The sequence below is a fragment of the Rhinatrema bivittatum genome, chromosome 4, assembly GCF_901001135.1.
Source record: "Rhinatrema bivittatum chromosome 4, aRhiBiv1.1, whole genome shotgun sequence".
NCBI classification, from domain to species: Eukaryota; Metazoa; Chordata; class Amphibia; order Gymnophiona; family Rhinatrematidae; genus Rhinatrema; species Rhinatrema bivittatum.
In genome coordinates this window covers 73,828,974-73,848,460 of record NC_042618.1, presented here as the reverse complement: position 1 = coordinate 73,848,460, position 19,487 = coordinate 73,828,974, and the positions used below count along the sequence as shown (strand labels likewise).

Genomic DNA, 19,487 nt, shown 5'->3' with positions numbered 1-19,487 from the left:
TTGAGTAGAACAAGCTGCCCTCCATCTAGGAACAAGCAGCATCACTCTCTGGGGCAGTCAGAGCCTGTGAAGAAGGATAAATCCTTGAAACACAGTGCATTGGCACCATCAACACATGGCACATCAGCATTGATGATGCACTAGACTCTGGTGTAGGTAGTGCAAGATGCATTGGTTTTCCTGATGCATGATCCACCAGTGCACTCTATGCACGGGGCCCATATTCCATCAAAGCACCATGCTCATAGTGCAGCAGGTCCACATGCTCCTTCGATGCATAGTGCAAAAACTCACAGCATCGGGGCTGTTTACAGTGATTCTGATACAGCTGATGCATGCATTGAAAAAAGATCACATCTTTGTGCTGGCTTCATTGATGCAACTCAAGGGAAGTCCTTCAAAGCACTTGAAGAAACATTCCTCAGCCACAATCAACACACTTAAACCTAGACCAGAGTCATCATGCTGCATTATCTATACAGTTGTACACCGGCTGTCCTAGATCAGGTGCAGAATGGAATGTGTTGCCTGTGCCCCATCCAAGAGTCCTCACTCCTTCCCAATTACTGTCAGAGGGCTTTCAGTTTGAGACACTGAACCTGGTATGTTCCATAGCATCACTCACTTCAAATAAACTCACTCATCTCTGAAGAGGATGTTCTGTCTCCTGCACCAGGTCAGTCACTCAACCAGATTACAGATATAATAAAGCATTTCTTTACCTATCACTAGGGAGAAGAAAGATATTATCCAGCCTTTCTTCTCCATGTTTGCTTCAGCAATCCCTCAGACTGGAGTCCCAATTTCACCTACATCAGAACCCTTGCTATAAGGTTCTTCTTCATCAAACTCAACTGCAGTGGTGTTACATCATTCAGAGTGGTAGACCAGGATGTTCCCCCCCTCCCCCCCAAGTCAGCCAGGAGACCCCCACCCCCCCAGGTCACCTTCTTCGTCATTAGAGTCTTGGATTCGTGAGCCCACACCATTAGGTTCAGAACAAAGTTCTACAGGTATATCTTCTGGCCCACTTCCAGATTATTCTGACCATGCATCACCTCCAGAAGACCTTACCTATTCAAAATTTATGAAGATAATGGGAAAGACACTAGGCATCAATATATGTAAGGATAAAGACACCTGATCAGAAGTTTTTGGTTTCCTCCAAATACCGGACATGCAATTGGAACCAAAGGCTCTTCCAGTCCATGATATTCTGAACCTGTTACAGATGAGAATGTAGGAAATTATTTCCAGCATTCCTATGGCCAGAAAACTAGATCTCAAACAGTTCAGAAATCATCGGAGTTCAGAGTCCATCGTTGTCAAATCTGCAATGAAAAAAAATGCCTCCAGGCAAAGACCATAGGCTACTAAATATTTTTGGTAAAAAGTATTTCAGAACTCTATTCTTACCGCTCATATCTCTATTCGCCAGTTTTATATTGCATTAAAATGCTAAAGCCTTTTCTACAACTTGCAGATGGCGATACTTACTACCCTCAACTGCTGTTGGATGCGGAGGAATGCATAAGACATTATCTTCATTCTGTGAGTCATTCAATTCAGTCTCATATCATCAGCCCCCATGGGAGCTTCATGAATGGCTTGGCTTAGAGCCTGTAACATCTGAGGTGACATACACAACAAGTTAGCAGACCTTCCTGATCTGGGGAATAACCTTTTTGGTGAAAAACTCAGAGAAACAGTTGCTCAAATTAAAGAACAAAATGTGGCAGTCCAATCCCTCTTGATGGCTTCCAAGCAGTCTTCCTCTTCCTTTTCTTACAAAAGGCCATACTTTCAGAGATGCCCATTGCGATCTTTTCAACAGTACTACATCGCACCTCTTCCGGCTCCATGACAGCAACCACTTCCGCCCAGATCTCGGCAACGGGTGTACCATCAGCCTAAAATAACACAACCAGCCTAGCCTAAACCTGGGCCCAGTTTTTGATCCTTCTGAACACTAAACAAGCCTCCATCCTGGTGGGGGGCAGAATCCAAGTCTTCTTGAATTTGTGGCGCCAGATAACCAAGGACTCTGGGTCCTTAAAATCATGTAGTCAGTCCTAACGTCTCAACATGTACATGGCTTTACTCCAGACATTTCCTCATCCTCAAGCAATCAGAAGGATTAAGGCCCATTCTGGATTTGAGACTCCTGTGCAAATATCTATTCAGAGAGAAATTCAAAATGAATTCCTTCAGCACAATTTTCCCCTATATCCATAAAGGATAATGGATGTGCGCTCTTGTTCTGAAAGATGTGTACGCTCATATATCCATCCAACCTTCCCAGTGGCACTACCTTCACTTCGAGGTGGCTTCTTCCCATTATCAATACAAAGTACTGCCGATTGGCCTGTCGGTAGCTGTAAGAGTCTTCACCAAATAACTTGCAGTGGTAGTGGCACACCTGCATCACTAGGGGATTTAGATTTTCATATACCTGGACAACTGGCTAGCTATTGTTACCTCTCAGAAGACATTTTGCTCTCCCTGCACAAGACAATCTGTCTTTAGGATTTGGGGTTTCTGGTGAACTTTGAAAAGTCAAATCTGGTGCCAACTCAGAGCATAAAATTAATCAGAGTATGGATAGATTCACTACAAGAGAAGACGTTTCTATCATCAGATCGAGCAAGCACCCTGCGATCACTAATTTAAATTCTTAGAGCTCAGCCAGACTTGTTACTTAGGTCATATGGTGCTGGCCATCTATGTGGTCTCACTAACTCACATTCATATTGTACTCCTGGGGGAATTCTACGCACAAAAACTTAAAATTCTGCAAACTTTATATTGGTCAAAATAACACAATTTACAGTCTTTAAGTAATTACATTTTAAATTAATACAGAAAAAAGTTATTTCTTGAGATGCAGAGTTTTAAATATTTTGAGCAGAATTTCCCTAGAAATTCACTGTAAGAGTGTCCCTTCCACTCGCTCTCCCTACTCCCCTGGCCATTTTGCCTTCTCAGTCCCCAACTCCTCCACCTGCCAATATCTCTCCCCTCCACTTCTAGACTCAACCCTTTCCACTCTATCGCCAGTCCCAGAGTTTGACCCTGTTCTCATTACTGCCCCTCACACAGGCTCCCTCTGTCCCTCCCTCTCTCACACACATGCTCCCTCTCTCTAGTACACATGCACACACCCTCACACAGGCTACCCTCTGCCCCCCCTCTCTCATACTCATGCTCCCTCTCTCTAGTACACATACCCTCATACAGGCTCCCTCATTCTCTCGCATATACATACCCTCAATACAGGCTCTCTCACTCTCTTGCACACACACATACATCCCCTCATACAGGGTCCCTCTCTCTTGCATACACACCCACACAAGCTCCCTTTCTCTCTCATACATACATCCTCACGCAGGCTACCTATGTCTCTCTCTCATGCACCCCTTCACACAGGCTCTGTCTCACACATACACAGTCCCTTCACACAGGCTAGCACCCTCACATACACACAATCCCTTTTCATACACATGAGCTCCCAGTCTCTCACACACATACACACTCCTTCACAATCTCCTCATATAGGCTCCCTCTCTCTCTCTCTGGCACCCACACTCAAGCACCCCCCTGCTCTATCTGCTCCCCCTTCTCCTCTCACACCTCCTCCCCCTTCTCCTCTCACACCTCCTCCCCCTTCTCCTCTCACACCTCCTCCCCCTTCTCCTCTCAGACACACACATTCACTCTCACGGGACCTTCTTCTTCGCCGCATGCGGAGCACACTCCGTTCGCGGCACACAGGGGCTTCATCTTCGCTGCGAGCGGAGCGTGTCCCGCAGCACATGGAGACCTTAATCTTCATTGTGAATGGAGCACCAGGGCCTTCATCTTCGCGCGCTCCATTCGTGGCATGCCGGGATCTCCTCTGCCATTTTCTGGGCAAAATTTGGCAATTCTGTGCAGGGGGGAAATCTGCGCTCCTCAGTAGCGCCGAATTCCCCTAGAACAAATACTGGCTTCCTGCAGTGGGGTCTGCGCAATCAGTGGGATCAACTAACTCGACAAAGTCCCTTATGAGAGGCTTCTAAGAAAACTAAAAAGTCAAGGACAGAAGGCAAAATCCTTTAGTGGATTGCAAACTGGTTAAAAGACAGGAAGAGAGTAGGATTAAATGGTCTGTTTTCACAATGGAAAAAGGTAAAATAGCGGAGAGCCTCAGGGATCTCTACTAGGACTGGTGCTTTTTAATCTAACTTATAAATGGGCTCTGACCGACAGCCTGCACACATGCGCGGGCGAGAGAGCACGTCGGTCAGAGCGGAACGGTGCTGGGAGGAAATGGAGCCGTGTGAGGGCTTCGGTGAGGCGTGCACCCGCGAACGAGAGAAAGAGAGAGAGACCCATGGCTCTGACAGACGTGCATGCAAGGGGAGTGCAAAGGGCCAGAGGGTGGAGGAGGAAGAGGATAGTAAGAAGAAAGGGGAGGGCCAGAGGAGGAGGAGTGGGAGATTAAGGAAGAGATGAGTGCTGGGCAGGTGAGGAGCAGTGAGGGAAAGGGAAGTGTAATGGAAGAATGAGGGGAGAGGGGGGGCTGCAGGGGCAGACCAGCGGGTGATAGAATGGGAAGGGGCGGAAGGAGAGGACCTGTGGAAGAAAGGAGGAACACTGGGAGAATGAGAGATGAGGAGGAGCAGTAGGAAGGTGGGAGGGGGTTGGGGAGATGGGGCAGCAGGACAGAAAGAGGGGAGGGGAGCTGGAGGAGGGAGCATTGGGTGCAAGGGGAGTGCAAAGGGAGAGAGGGTGGTGGGGGAAGAGGATAGTAAGAGGAAAGGGGAGGGCCAGAGGAGGAGGAGTGGGAGAATAAGGAAGAGTGAGGAGCAGTGAGGGAAAGGGGAGTGTAATGGAAGAATGAGGAGAGAGGGGGGCTGCAGGGGCAGAGCAGTGGGTGATAGAATGGGAAGGGGCTGAGGAGAGGACCTGTGAAAGAAAGGAGGAACATTGGGAGAATGAGAGATAAGGAGTAGCAGTGGGAAAGTGAGAGGGGGAGGGGGTTGGGGAGATTGGACAGCAGAAGAGGAGAGGGGAGCTGGAGGAGGGAGCATTGGGTGCAAGGGGAGGGCAAAGGGAATGAGGGTGGAGGGGGAAGAGTACACATCCTGACACTTCCACACAACACTTAGCTGGCATTTGAAACAAACATGTCGCCCGTTTTAACGGGCTTAACGGCTTGTATATTTATAAATGATAAGAAAAGGGGCATGTTGAGTGAGGAGCTTAAATTTGCAGAGGACACAAAATTATGCAGAGCAGTTAAATCTCAAGCAGATTGTGATGAATTGCAGGAGGACCTTGAAAGACTGGAAGATTGGGCATCCAAATGGCAGATGAAATTTAATGTGGACAAGTGCAAGGTGTTGCATATAGGGAAAAATAACCCATGCTGTGGTTATACGATGTTAGGTTCCATATTAGGAGCTACCACCCAGGAAAGAGATCTAGGCATCATAGTGGATAACACATTGAAATCGTCGGCTCAGTGTGCTGCAGCAGTCAAAAAAGCAAACAGAATGTTAGGAATTATTAGGAAGGGAATGGCGAATAAAATGGCAGATGTCATAATGCCGCTGAGCAGGGGTGATATGATTCAAACTTTCAGATACTTGAAAGGTTTTAATGATCCAAAGACAACGACAAACCTTTTCCGTTGCAAAAAAATCAGCAGAACCAGGGGTCACGATTTAAAACTCCAGGGAGGAAGACTCAGAACCAATGTCAGGAAGTATTTCTTCACGGAGAGGGTGATGGAAGAAGGTGGTGAAGACCAAAACTGTGAAGGATTTCAAAGGGGCGTGGGATAAACACTGTGGATCCATAAAGGCTAGAGGATGTGTATAAAGAGAAGAGGCACGGGGGCGGCTTGCTTGCGGGAAAGACGGCTACTACCTAGAGATTAATATCCTTATTCAATAAACATACACATAGTTAATGTGACTCCAACATTGCTCTATGCTTCAATGGCAAGAGGAAATGTGGAAAAAAGGATTTGCATCCTCAAAAATAAAAGCAGGGGAGTAGCTTGCTTGTTACGGCAGTTACTACCCCAAACCAAATAAGCCTGATACTTCATTTTCAATGCATATCCAGCATAGCTTTCTGCTTTAACGGCAGGGAGAATGAAGAAAAGACGATTTATATTCATACAACAACCCACAAGGAATGAATTACATAGTCTGGGTAAACAAATAAGCATGGGTGTAAGTTTGCTTATTACGGCTGTTACTACCCCGAATCAATTAAGCCTGATACTTCACTTGGAATACATATCCAGCGAGGTTCACTGCATAAACGGCGGGGGGAATGATGTAAAAAGGATATATATTCAGACAACCAACAAGGATTGAATTGCACAGGCAGGGTAAACAAGCATGGGAGTAGCTTGCTTATTACAGCGGTTACTACCCCAAACCAATTAGCTAGTTACTTCACTTAGATGCAGCTTCAGCACTGCTCTCTACATCAGTGGCAGGGGTGGAAGGGAATTGGAACCAAAAAGTTACCAATAAGGGCCCTGACCTTCAGCAGTCAGAGTAACAGATAAGTATGAAAACAATTAGGTATGAAAGCTTGCTGGGCAGACTGGATGGGTCTTCTTCTGCCGATTGTACCTTGAATACTGTGTGCAGTTCTGGTTGCTGCATCTCAAAAAAGATATAGTTGTGCTGGAGAAAGTACAGAGAAGGATGACCAAAATGATAAAGGGGATGGAACAGCTCCCCTATGAGGAAAGGCTGAAGAGGTTAGGGCTGTTCAGCTTGGAGAAGAGACGGCTGAGGGGGGATATGTAGAGATCTTTAAAATCATGAGAGGTCTAGAATGGGTAGATGTGAATCGGTTATTTACTCTTTCGGATAATAGAAAGACTAGGGGGCACTCCATGAAGTTAGCAAATAGCACATTTAAAACAAATCAGAGAAAATTCTTTTTCACTCAACGCACAATTAAACTCTCAAATTTGTTGCCAGAGGATGTGGTTAGTGCAGCTGGGTTTAAAAAAGGTTTGGTTAAGTTTTTGGAAGAGAAGTCCATTAACTGCTAATAATCAAGTTGATTTAGGATATAGCCACTGCTATTACTGGCATCAGTAGCATGGGATCTTCTTAGTGTTTGGGTACTTGCCAGGTACTTGTGACTTGGTTTGGCCTCTGTTGGAAACAGGATGCTGGGCTTGATGGACCCTTGGTCTGACCCAGTATTGCAATTTCTTATGTTCTTAGTACCCCTGCTTTACTGGCTCCTTTCTGTGATGCTAAACAGCACATTTATGTTTTTGAGAATACCTCAGTATTGGTAGGAAACGTGAAACACTGATTCTAAATCCAGTTAGTGCAGTCACTGGTCTAGAAAAACCTCTCTTTATTTTTAGTTTAAGAGTCCAGTATTCTTCTTTTAATTCTGTCCATATCTCTTTTCAACTCCCATCAAGCAGAAGTATGCCTGCCAGCAAAAACTGATTTCCTTATAAATCAAACACATCAGCCTTTACTTATCTTAATATCCCATTGTCTTCTTGCTCAATTGACATGGGTCTTTTTTCAACGTTGATGATTAGAGTTGTGAAAAACGCCAACATTGCCTATGTTTGCAGATGCTGCATCAGGGCAATCTCTATTCCATCTGTTTATAATGGTGAAAAGACCCTTTATAATTATATGTTAGATTGCAAAAGAGCTCTAGCCCACTACAAGAAAATAACTCTGTTACATCTCCAAGCTTCACAGCTCTTTGGAGCAGCAGTCGCAAAACATATGTTGTCAAACTGGATAGCGGAATACATTCAGCACTGCTACACTCCAGCAGGCTTGCAAATCACAGTCTCTGTCAAAGTTCATCAAGTGAGACCTATGGCCTCTTCGGGTGTTCACTTGTGAGAAGTACCTCGAAGACCTCTGCAAAGCTGCAACAAGATCATCCTTCCACACCTTTACGTCCCATTACTGTCTGGACAATCTCAAAAACTGACAGTAAATTCAGACAAGCAATTTTGCACAATCTGTTCTCGCAGTAGTCTACTGTCCACAGTGAAGTCTGGGTTGCTTACTCATTAAATGCTCAGCTATAACCCTCAGTTTGGGACTCCCCACAAGTCATGGCTAATTCAGCCTGCTTATCAATCGAAAAAGCAGCTTTGCTTAATGTAAACTGTATTTTCCATAGAAAGCAAGATTAGTCAGTCACCCTAAATATATGCCCGCCTCTCTGAAGAATCGACTACTGAGCTAGATTAAGCTCTGTTATCGACTGAAGGCAGCTCATAAGGCAATACCCATGCAGGAACTTCCACACATGCTCAGAAGAACTAAAAACTCTATTAGCTAGGAGAAACTACTTAGTTTGGTGCAGCAAGATGATGTCAGCTACATATAATGGTTAATTTATCCTGATAGCTACGAAAGACATCATTTTTGGTAAGCATACTTGCTTATATCACTGTTTCTCACTGTCTAACAAAATAGCACCATGGCTGTGGGATGGGACTGGTTGGTCATATACATACAACAAATCATGGTTTCTGAGCCACTGCATGATTTGATTATTGCCCTCCCCTCCCAAGTGGAAGTGGGCGTGGCTAGGTAGGGGAAACGCAAGGACACTCAGTGATTGCATTTTTTATTTCTGTGCATACTTTCCAGCATGCACTTTGCACCTGCTTGCATGGTATGCAAGCTGGCACATCTTTGAAAATGAGATTGCACTCCCTGTGGCCAGTATCGTAATTACCCTCCTCATATATAGAGAATTTGTGATTCAGTGTCTGTGCTAGGATTTCCACCAAAATAAAAAGACACCCCCCCCCCAAAAAAAACCCCAAAACAAAACAGATGAGCAATTTCTGAGTGGTTTTCTGCCCTCATCTACTACTCCCTTATAAAGGAAAGTAAATATATATTTAAAAAACAAAACACACAAAATAACTTAGACTCCCTTCTATGCCCAGATATATATAAAAAATAGTAACTGAAAACACTAATTTTTTTTGTCAGTTGAAGGTAATCTTCCTAAACCTGTTTCACTTATATCAACTATTTGAAGAATATCATTTTAACCAGAAAATATTCCGCTATGAAAGAATGTGGGAGAAACAGGTGTCAAGAACACACTGGGCCTTCTATACCTCATCCGATCTGTGGATTTTATTTCGCTTTGGCTATGCATCTCATTTGTTTTCATTGTGACCTTTGTTATTCTCAAATAAAATGGTTAACATAATATTTGTCTTCATTTATACAGAATGCTATCATCTTAGGAAAGATACCTTACATGAAATGGATGTTTTCGATGGGATTAGTTATATTCTATAATTTTTTTTCAAGGGTCCATTTTAATCAAGGCATCACAAATGCTTTTCTAATGCATCACTAAACACTATGGAATCTGTGCTTGAATACATTGGTATGTGTTAGAATTTTTTCATATATTCAATGTGACATACATCTTTACTGAATTATACCTCCATTAATTGTTCATCCAGTTTCACTTGCTTCTTCCGAAGTCCTTCATTTTCTATCCTAATAGTTTCCAGTTCTTGTTCAAGTGAAGTCATTCGACTGATCTGTTTAAGAAAGAAAATTCCCTTAGAAAAATCAAGTTTCATTTACTTGTATTTATTATCTATTTATTTATTTAGCAGCACTTATAGCCTGCTTCCTTCATACAGTCTTTGATGCGGGTAACACATTTTACATTCATAATACATACAATGCAATCACTACTTAAAATATTCTAACAGTACCTAGATTACTCATTAAAAGCAATACTGTGGTCACGTGATGTGGTGAGCTTGGGAAGACTTTTCTCAGAGCTCTGGGTGCCATCCCTTTTGGTCTACAATCTGACCTCACATGTGGCAGAAAACAGTAAATTTCAACTGGGGTGAGAGTATATATTTCGATTGATCGTTTTATGCAAAAGTCGCTTGTAATTTTGCTCATTAAAGGGGCAAAAAAAAAAGAAAGAAAAAATGGGTGTGGAAGAAGGGAAAATTGCCACTGCAACGGTGAGCGTGTCTGGGCCTCGCCTCTCCAATGAAATGATCATGGAGTTAACCAAGGCGCTGGTGTCAGCTTTGAATGATAAGCAAATAGCGGACGTAAAGTCTTCTTCTGCAGAATTTAGCTCATGGATTGATAATGTGGAAGGGAGGATTTGTACCATGGAAGACGAGATGATGGCACAAGAAGGGAGAATTGTTAAACTCAAGAAACAGAGGAAAAGCTTGATGATTGGGAAAACCATTCCCGTAGAAACAACATAAGGATTATAGATTTACCAGAACAGATCGCTGAACTTAGCCTAACAGAGTTTCTTAGAGAAGTGGCTCCCCAGAAGCTTTAAATTTGCCATATTTACAAGGCACTAGAAAGACTGAGCGGGTGCACAGTTGCGTTAAGCATAACATTGGCAAAAATATTAAATTTCGCTCATAAGCAAATGGTGATGCAAAAGTATAGGAAAGCGAAAGAATTAAAATACCAGGACAATTCCATCAGGCTTTTCTCCAAGACTACTCCCCTTATGTGTCCACAAAACGGAGGGAATTCAATTCACTGTGTGCAACGTGGCTCAGAGGCAGATTAAGTTTGCATTACAATTTGCTGTGCGCCTCTTAGTGTGGCATAAAGGATAAGTACAAATGTCTGATGAAGTGGAGAAAGCTCATCAATTTGTTAATACTTTGAGAAGTCCTGCATTGTCAGATGAATATGTTTGAAAGTAAGGAAGACCATTAATGCTGCTCTGGCGCTTTCAAGTTTTGGGTAGCAGTATGTTATAGTTACTGGTTTCAGTTGGAAGTTTTCACCTTAAGGCCAAAAGATATTTGACGACTTACGTTCATAGGAGAAGGGACCATACGATAGAATGGGTGTGATCGTCTAAGGTGCAAAACTATGTTTGTGGTATGGATACAATTAGTCCTCTCTCCCTTCAAATGGCATCATTTTATTTTATACTGCTTCAAAGGGGAGAGGATTTTATAATGGTCATACCAGAGATGGCCCTGTGCATGGGCGAGACCAACATGTTCACCCTGAAGATTCAAGAAGGTCGTTCTGGTCTTCACAGAGTGGAACCACAGGACTGTCTATGGAGGATTGTAAGGCGGTCATACCGGAGATGATCTTATACAGGGGTAAGATGGATTGGTGTTCCCACCAAAGATTCAGGATGGTTGTACCGGAGATGGCCATGTGAAAAAACAGGATTGTCTTTTAGACAATGGAGCCCTTCTTTATTGGGCACGCTAGCATAGTGAGCTGGAGACAAGGGGGGGAGAGGATATAAGGGAAGGGATATGACCTACAACCCATGGCCATGAGGGGCCCGAATGACAAGTTCTTTAGTGGTGTGGAGGGTTATGTCGAAATGGAATTACAGCCTTAATATGTAGTGCTTGAATATTTATGTTGATTACAGGTGAAGAACAATTGTTAGTGCAGAGATCTGTACTTGGGGGAGGGGGGGGGGGAACGGCACTTGCACACATAACATCCCTCACTTTCTCTAAATGAGAGCGGTCACAAATAGTTGTGGGGGGAAGGAGGTACAAATAATACAGGTGAAAGAAAATATTCAGGAACAATTGGGTGGGGAGGGGTTTATAAGGATACGGAGGTACAATAAGGGGTGACAGGGTGAATAGAATTTGGATTGCAGAAGGGATTGGAAAAGGTTCTATTTTAAAAGTGATAGGCGGGGCTGTGAGCCTTTGACCTTCTTATATCACATTTTCTCTAAGGTGAAAGTAACAGGCTCATATGGGTAAGAAACTGTGTTGTATCTTGGAATGTGGATGGCTTAGGCTCTCCTATAAAAAGGAAAAAGATATTGTAAGCCTTACAAAAATATAAAGCTTCAGTTGCTTGTATCCAAAAAACTCATTTATAAGAGGTAGCGAGCAGAAAACTTAAGAGAATGGGTAAGAGTGGTCTATTTTTCATCTGCAAAGGGGAAGAGGAGGAAGGTAGAGATTCTCAAACAAAAGTGCTTATTTTCAGAAGCTGAGGCAATAGATCCTGATGGTAGGTTCTTAATTCTCATTGGGAAAATGAATGGGGGAAAAAGTAATGTTCTGCAACTTATATGCACCCAATGAACATAACCATGCATTTTTCATGGGTCTGGAGGGGAAGATGGGGAGTATGGTAAAAGAACTCTTATAGTAGTAGGGGATTTTAATTATGTTCATGATCCAATGCTTGATAAATCAGGGGGTGGTCCATGGGTGGGAAAAGGAAAGGCTAAAGGTATTGAGTATTTATGCAGAATACTGCAGTTAGTAGATGCTTGGAGGGTTTTGAATCCAACTGAAAGATTTCATACTTATTTTCCTGTGCTCATGGGTCCCTTTCCAGAACCGATTACATTTTAGTGTCTCAAAGAAGTTTTTCCACAAGTAGTATCAGCCAGGATTGGCCTTTCTATGATATCAGACAATTGTATGATATGGGTGGATTTAAATAGGTCAAATGGTGGAAAGCAAGGGAAAATATGGAGATTTCCTAGTTATCTAGCAGATGATGTGGATTTTTGTGCATGTTTGGAGATTTGGGGTGATTTTGAGATCCATAATGGTCAACAAAGATTCTCCAACACTGTTTTGGAAAACGGGTAAGGTGGTCTTAAGAGGGGATATTATCTCATTTGTAATACAAAAGAATAAAAATCTGAAGAAAAACATTATGCAACCAGAGGAGAAATTAAGATCTCTTAAGCAACAATTAATTCGACAAACAAATGAGGAAAATATGGCAGAATAGAAATCTGTGTGGGAATGCTTGAATTCTCAACTGCATTTGAAAGCTCAAGGAATGTTGCATCATTCAGAGCATAACTTCTTTAAGTTTGGGAACAAATCAGGGAAACATTTAGCTAATGTGGTTAAAATATGGAAAGGGAAAACCTTTACTGAAAAATTAAAGTTTAAGCAAGGAAATATAGCTGTGAAAAGTAAAGATATCTGTGCAGTGTTGGTTTTTATGAAGCTCTCTATACGGATAATAGGAAAGGAGGAAAGGTGGAAGAAGAGGCTTTCTTTGAGGGGCTGAAATTACCACCACTAAATCAACAGCTGGGGTATATAAATAGACCCATAGAAGAATATGAGATATTACGAGTAGTTAAGATGGGGAAATCACATAAGACCCCAGGTCCAGATGGATTTAATTTAAATTATTATAAGATACTGTGTCCCTGAATGGCCACAGCTACTAACATTTTTTTTGAAGATGCATTTCAAAAGGGTTCTTTTCCACTGGGTTTTAATGGGGCTTATATTACTGTTTTGGTTAAACTGGGGAAGCACCTCTCTCAACCTGCTTCTTATAGACCTCTCTATTTGCTAAAGTGTGACTTGAAAATCCTGGCCAAAATTATTGTTGCTAGATTAGGGGTGGTTATACCAGCTCTTATTTCTGAAAACCAGGCAGGTTTTTGTAAAAGGGAGAGTGGCCAAGTATTCTTATCAAGGAAAAAGGAAAAAGCTAATTCGGAGTAGCATTAGGCTTTGACTCTGAAACGGCCTTCAACAGAGTCTCTTGGCCATATATATTTTCTGTGTTGCAACACTTTGGGTTTCAGGGAGACATTTTAAAATTTATTTCATTTACATTTTTTTTATATTCCACTTTTTACCCTTTTTTCAGCACTTCAAAGTGGATTACGTTCAGGTACTGTAGATATTTTCCTATCCCTAGAGGGCTTACAATCTAAATTTGTACCTGAGGCAATGAAGGGTAAAGTGACTTGCCCAAGGTAACAAGGAACAACAGTGTGACTTGAACCCTGATCTCCTGGCTCATAGCCCAGTGCTGTAACCACCAGGCTACTCCTGTCTCATATAGTGGTCAATGGATGTACCTCCTCGGATATTCCTATTCAGAGGGGGGTTAGACAGGGTTGTCCTTTCTCTCCGCTATTATATATAGTCTATAGATCTACTGTTTCAGAAAATTAATAATGATGACTATTAAGGGCTTCCAGCTTAGGAACCAATCTTAACATAGCAGCCTTTGAAATGACGTTTTGATTTATTTAACAAATCCCATGGAATCATTAACAAAGGTTATGCATATACAAAATTGCTTCAGGGAATTTTCAGGATTAAAAACAATCACGATAAGTCAGAAGCTCTTGACATACTTGGGTGTTTGAAGAATAATTGGGAAGAATCATTTCCTTTGAAATGGGTAGATAATAAGTTAAAATATCTAGGTTTGAAAATTCCAGTGGATACGGGGAAGTTAATTGCAGCCAATGTTAAACCCTTGTTAAAAAGTATGGCAGACAAGTTAAATACATAGCACACTTTACCACTCTCATTAACAGGCAGGATTCATTTAGTAAAGATGGAGGTTCCTAAGTGGTTGTATATGCTGCAGAAGCTTCCCATTTGGTTGACTAGGAAGGATATTAGGGATATCAATAGCATTATATGAGGTTGCATATGGAATGGTAAAAAAACAAAAAAAAAACAAAAAAAAAAGCAAGACCAGTATGGTCAATTTTGACAAAACCATTACAAGATGGTCTGAATTGTCCCAGTATGCAAATATATAATCTAGCATGTCTATTAAGGCATATATAAGATTGGTTACTAGATACTTCTGTTTATACACCACTTACATTTTTTGGTAACTGGGCCTGTCCTCTCTCATCAAACTCTCTATTACAGGGAATGAAAGAGAGGTTCCTGTGCATCTTACGGGGCATATGCTATTGAGTTCTTGTAGAAAAGCTTGGAGTGTGATCTATAAGTTGTTGAACACATCATATAGGGATTTGCGTTTCCTATCTATACAAGGCAATCTGCAATTTGGTCCAGGATTTTCTGATCCGATATTTAACATTGGGAGGGAAAAGGGCTTCAAACGACATGGCACATTTTGATTGAGAACGCAAATATATTTCAAAGTTTTCAAATATTGCAACAATTTTCTCTCTCTCAAAGATTTCTATGCTTTCCTCCAGCTAAGACATTATGTGACAGAAATAGTTAGACATAACGTAGAATTTAATGATACAAAGTTATTAGAACATTTTATCTGGAGAAGGAAAGAAGAAAAGTATGCTTGCAACTTTTCATGAGGGATTATACAAAATTTTTAGAAAATGTTCTTAAGTGGAACAAATTCCAGGGAATAGAGATAACAATGTGATATTATGATAAACTCAGTTTAAGTTTCTTCTTCAAATTTACCAGAGTGGTGTATGCCCTACCGAGATATGAATAAAATTTTATACTGATCAGATCCAAACTTTCCTGAAGGATATTCAAAGTATATGAGGGATATTCTGAAGGTCTCATTACCATTAAGCCCAAAATTCTGGCCTTTTGGAGTTTATGATCACAGTCATATTAAAATAAGACCAAAACAAAAGTATGCACACATACTTTTCTTCTTTCTTTCTCCAAATAAAATTTTCTAATAACTTTATATCATTAAACTCTACGTTATGACTAACTATTTCTGTCATATAATGTCTTAGCTGGAGCAATGTTTTTAATAAAGTCTGTTTAGTGGCCAAGAAGACTATTTAGGCTGTCTGAGTTGAAATGGATAGGCCTTATCTAAGGGTATGGAAATCCTGGATGATTAAACTTAACATTCAAATATTTTACAGCCAAACAAAGTTCAAATAAAAAATTAGACCAGATGTTGGCAATCTGGCAAGATTTTACACAGGCTTTAGGTCCAGATATTAGAAACTCAGTTTACTAAATAATCTACAGGAAGTATATGACAAAAGGAGAATTTGTGGGATTAGGTGAGCATCTCAGACTCTGTTTATGGGTTTGTTATACAGCTGTCTATATTCCACTTCCAGTACTCAAGAGAGGTAAAACCTAAGATATCTGCTGTATATTATTCCTTTCTGTTAAACTATATGGTATTTGGACTTTATATAATCCCTGCCTCAGGGATTGTATGATATGTGAGTTCTGCATTGTATTCCACACCTGTTTCTGGAAAAGGATATGTCTAGTCAATAAAGAGTGAATCACTGCATTAAGGAGGGGGGTGGTTTCTAAACCTGTTACCTTTTGAATTATATACTTTGAATGATGTGGGAAGATTTGTATGTTTTATTACACCTTTGTCTCTTCACTAACTTCAATAAAAATGGTTAGAAACCCCCCCCCCAATACTGTATATATTTTTAAATATATACTTTTTAAATATATACAGTATTGGAGGCAAAGCAATGGAGGCAAAGCATATACATGAGCATGGGTTACAAAGACAAGGAAGGTACATATGATTACAGCAGTAAGGAGTACGGAGAGTAGCAGAAAGGAGAGCATTTCTCAAATGCAGCTACTACTTTTTTTTTTTGAGACCATTGATCACTACCACCAGGAAAAGCAAACTCCCATATAGACCAGGAGGATGACCACCACCACAGGGGAGTGCATTTTTATATGAGATTAGAAGAAAACACTCCTGCCTGGAAGATTTGTTCCGTGTACAGGCTGGCAAGAAGGACTACTGCAGGGTCCCTCCTGGGCCAGCAGGAGAAGCACCGATTCCCATACAAGAGGAACAGCACCTTTGGGAAACATCCATTCATGCTGCCATTTAGATTGAAGATAGAGTAGGGGATGAGCGAGAGAGAAGAGGAGGTAGGATGAGAACTAGGGAATACTTTATGAAACTAACAAAAAAAATTAATAAAATACATTTTTAGTCAATGCACAATTAAGCTGTGGAAATTATCGATAAGAGAATGTGACAAAGGCCAGTAGTATAGCTGGATTTAAAACAAGTTTGGATGCAGGTATCCAAGACGACGGCTTGGAGAGAGGATTGTGTGGAGTCCTCTCTGATCCTGCTGTTTTGGTTTTTTTTTTTCACATTTCTTCTTTACTGTTAACTTCTTAGTTTCACAGTCATGGTTAAGAGAAAAGGGAAGATTGCGGGCCCCCGGTGAGAATCTTACCCAGCAGGCAAAAACTGAAGGATTCTTCATGCATCCAGTGGTGGAAGTGCCTGAAGGACCGTCCTTGACTGCAGCTGGGCAGAGGTCCAGACGTGTCGGTGATACCTTCTCCACCAATCCGCAGGGATGTGAGGAGTGCGGTTCATCCCCATTGATGATGCTAGGTGATGTTCTGCATATTGGGACTCCTGGGGGAGAGCTCTTGCTCTTTCACAGGAACTTGTCGAGCTGAGCTGACAAGCATGGAAAGCAAGCTGCAGATATCTCTAGGGAGAGAGCCAGATGATTGAAAGGGCAGCAGGAAGCATGGCTGGGGTAAGTCCCTTTGTTGGAGAAACTACATTGGTGATGCTCGCTAGACTTGTTACAAAACCCCTGGCTGAGGGGTCTACAAAATTATGAAAGGACTTGAACAGGTTAATGTAAATTGTTTTTTTTTTACTCTCTCATTTATTAGGATGACTAGGGTGCACTCCATGAAGTTAGCAAGTAGCTCATTTAAAACAAATCAGAGAAAACTCTTTTTTTCTCAGCACATAGTTAAGCTCTGGAATTCATTGCCAGAGGATGTGGTTATGGCAGTTAGTGTAACTGGGTTTAAAAAAGGTTTGGATAAGTTCCTAGAGGAGAAGTCTATAAACTTATTAATCAATAAGGAATGGTAAAGCTTGTGATCTATTTAATGTTTGGGAATTTTCCAGGTTCTTGTGACTTTGATTGGCCATTGTTGGCCACAGGAAGCTGGGCTTGGTCTCACCCAGAATGACATCTCTTATGTTCTTATGATTAAACCATCTACCATCACCTTGGATTCTTTGTGGCATATTTTGCCCTCATTAGAACAAGCAATAACCTCTTTAATAAATTTGACTGTAGATATTCATAAGAAATTGCAAACCAGTGATCTAATATTCAGATGGAAAATAACCAGTTAGAACAATAAGTTAATCAAAACGTCTGCTTCTCAGACCTAAACATTACAAAGCAATTTAGTGCTAACTTGGAAGATGGAGAATTTTGAGAACTTTGCCAGACATTTGAACATTATTGCTTTAAATTGTCCTAAATCTATTGCTAATACTCCTGCTGGTATTTTTAAAGAGTACTTTTTGGAGATTTTGCATGTTCCATCTGAGGCTGTCCCACTTATAAGTAGTGCTTTTTTTTTCTGCCAGTTAGTGATAAGAGTGGGAGAGATGGACAAGGAGCTTACCAGGAAGTAGTACATTTAACTGTTAACATTTTGAATATTACTGGTGTGTTGGAAAAGTCTAATACTGAGGAAGACAACAGAGGGACACTCCTGGTTACCATAGTCTTTTTTTGATGTTGGTATGGCACCATTGTTTTTTCTTGTCTATTATGAATCTCTTGTTTCAAAGTAGATCTAATTTATTCAAGGCCAAAAGCTATTGTATTTTTTTTCTGGATGTTTCAGGAATGATGCAAGACTGCAGGAATACATTTTTGACAATGCATCATCAGGAAGCTTTGGGCACAATGTTTGTTGTACATTTTCCATGTAAATGCATCTTATCACTTAATATCAAACGCGTGTTGAGCCATCACAGTTGCTTTCCTTTTTATGAAGCTACAGGAATCCTAATGTGCTGTTTTTTTTTTCACCTTATGGCATTGCCAGCAATGTTATTTATACAGGGAAGACAAAAAGACAAATACGCACATGTATTATTGAACACAAAAGCTGTATTCATGCACTAAAACTACAAGCACCCTTAGTGGAACGTTGGCAGGCGCGTGGACAACGCTTTAGATGATTTGAAGTTTTTTTTTTGTGATTTGCAAGATCAGATTACATCGAGGAGGAGATATCTGGGAGATTCTTAAAGAGAATAACCTTTCATTTTTCAGTGGCATATACTTCACCAGAAGGGACTCAATTAAGAAACTGAATGGGCTTCGTTTCTATAACAACGATGACACTTTTTCAATCCATGCGCAGTTTTAAACGACGTGTCGTTTGAACCGGGTGACAAGGCTCTGTGCATGCATGGCATTTCAAGATGCTGTGGGGCTGCGTTGTTGGCACCTTTGGTTTGTCGTCTCATTTTGTGAAATAAAGAAAGCAGCTTTTATCAGGTAACAAATGTTCTCTTATATGGAATACTTTGCGTGGGGTTTATGTTGTATCAAGAAACCTTTGTGATTTTCATTTAAAAGTTTTCAAAAGGCCTTTTCAAATAATTTGTAGATGTTTTTACGGGCTGAGACACGGTGAAACAGTATGCTATGAAAAGCATTTTGCATTGCCTTTGGGTATTAAAACAACCTTAAGTTATTGGGTGAGTTAAAAACATTTTTTGGATTTTACCTGCTATTTTTTCACATATTTAAACTCATTCGTTTTCAGCTTCATACTCTGTTTTTCTAGAAGATACACGAGACCTCGTTTGAGCAAACAGCGGCGGGTCGGCAGCATTTTTAATAAAGCTCTGTAGAACTGTTTCCCTTATTCTTTTGTAAGTAACATTGTTATGCATCTTAAACAAATAATAATCCAA

The 19,487-nt window shown here is 41.1% G+C and overlaps 1 protein-coding gene across 4 annotated transcripts in view; it reads right to left on the bottom strand.

Moving 5' to 3' along the window:
- The window catches only part of NIN (ninein), a 274,889-nt gene that overhangs the window by 14,899 nt on the left and 240,503 nt on the right, over nucleotides 1-19,487 (bottom strand). For all 4 annotated transcript variants that reach the window (XM_029598345.1, XM_029598344.1, XM_029598347.1 and 1 more), the window contains one exon: nucleotides 9,479-9,580. In XM_029598345.1, the coding sequence (XP_029454205.1) occupies nucleotides 9,479-9,580 (102 nt within the window). The remainder of the gene's footprint in view (nucleotides 1-9,478; nucleotides 9,581-19,487) is intronic.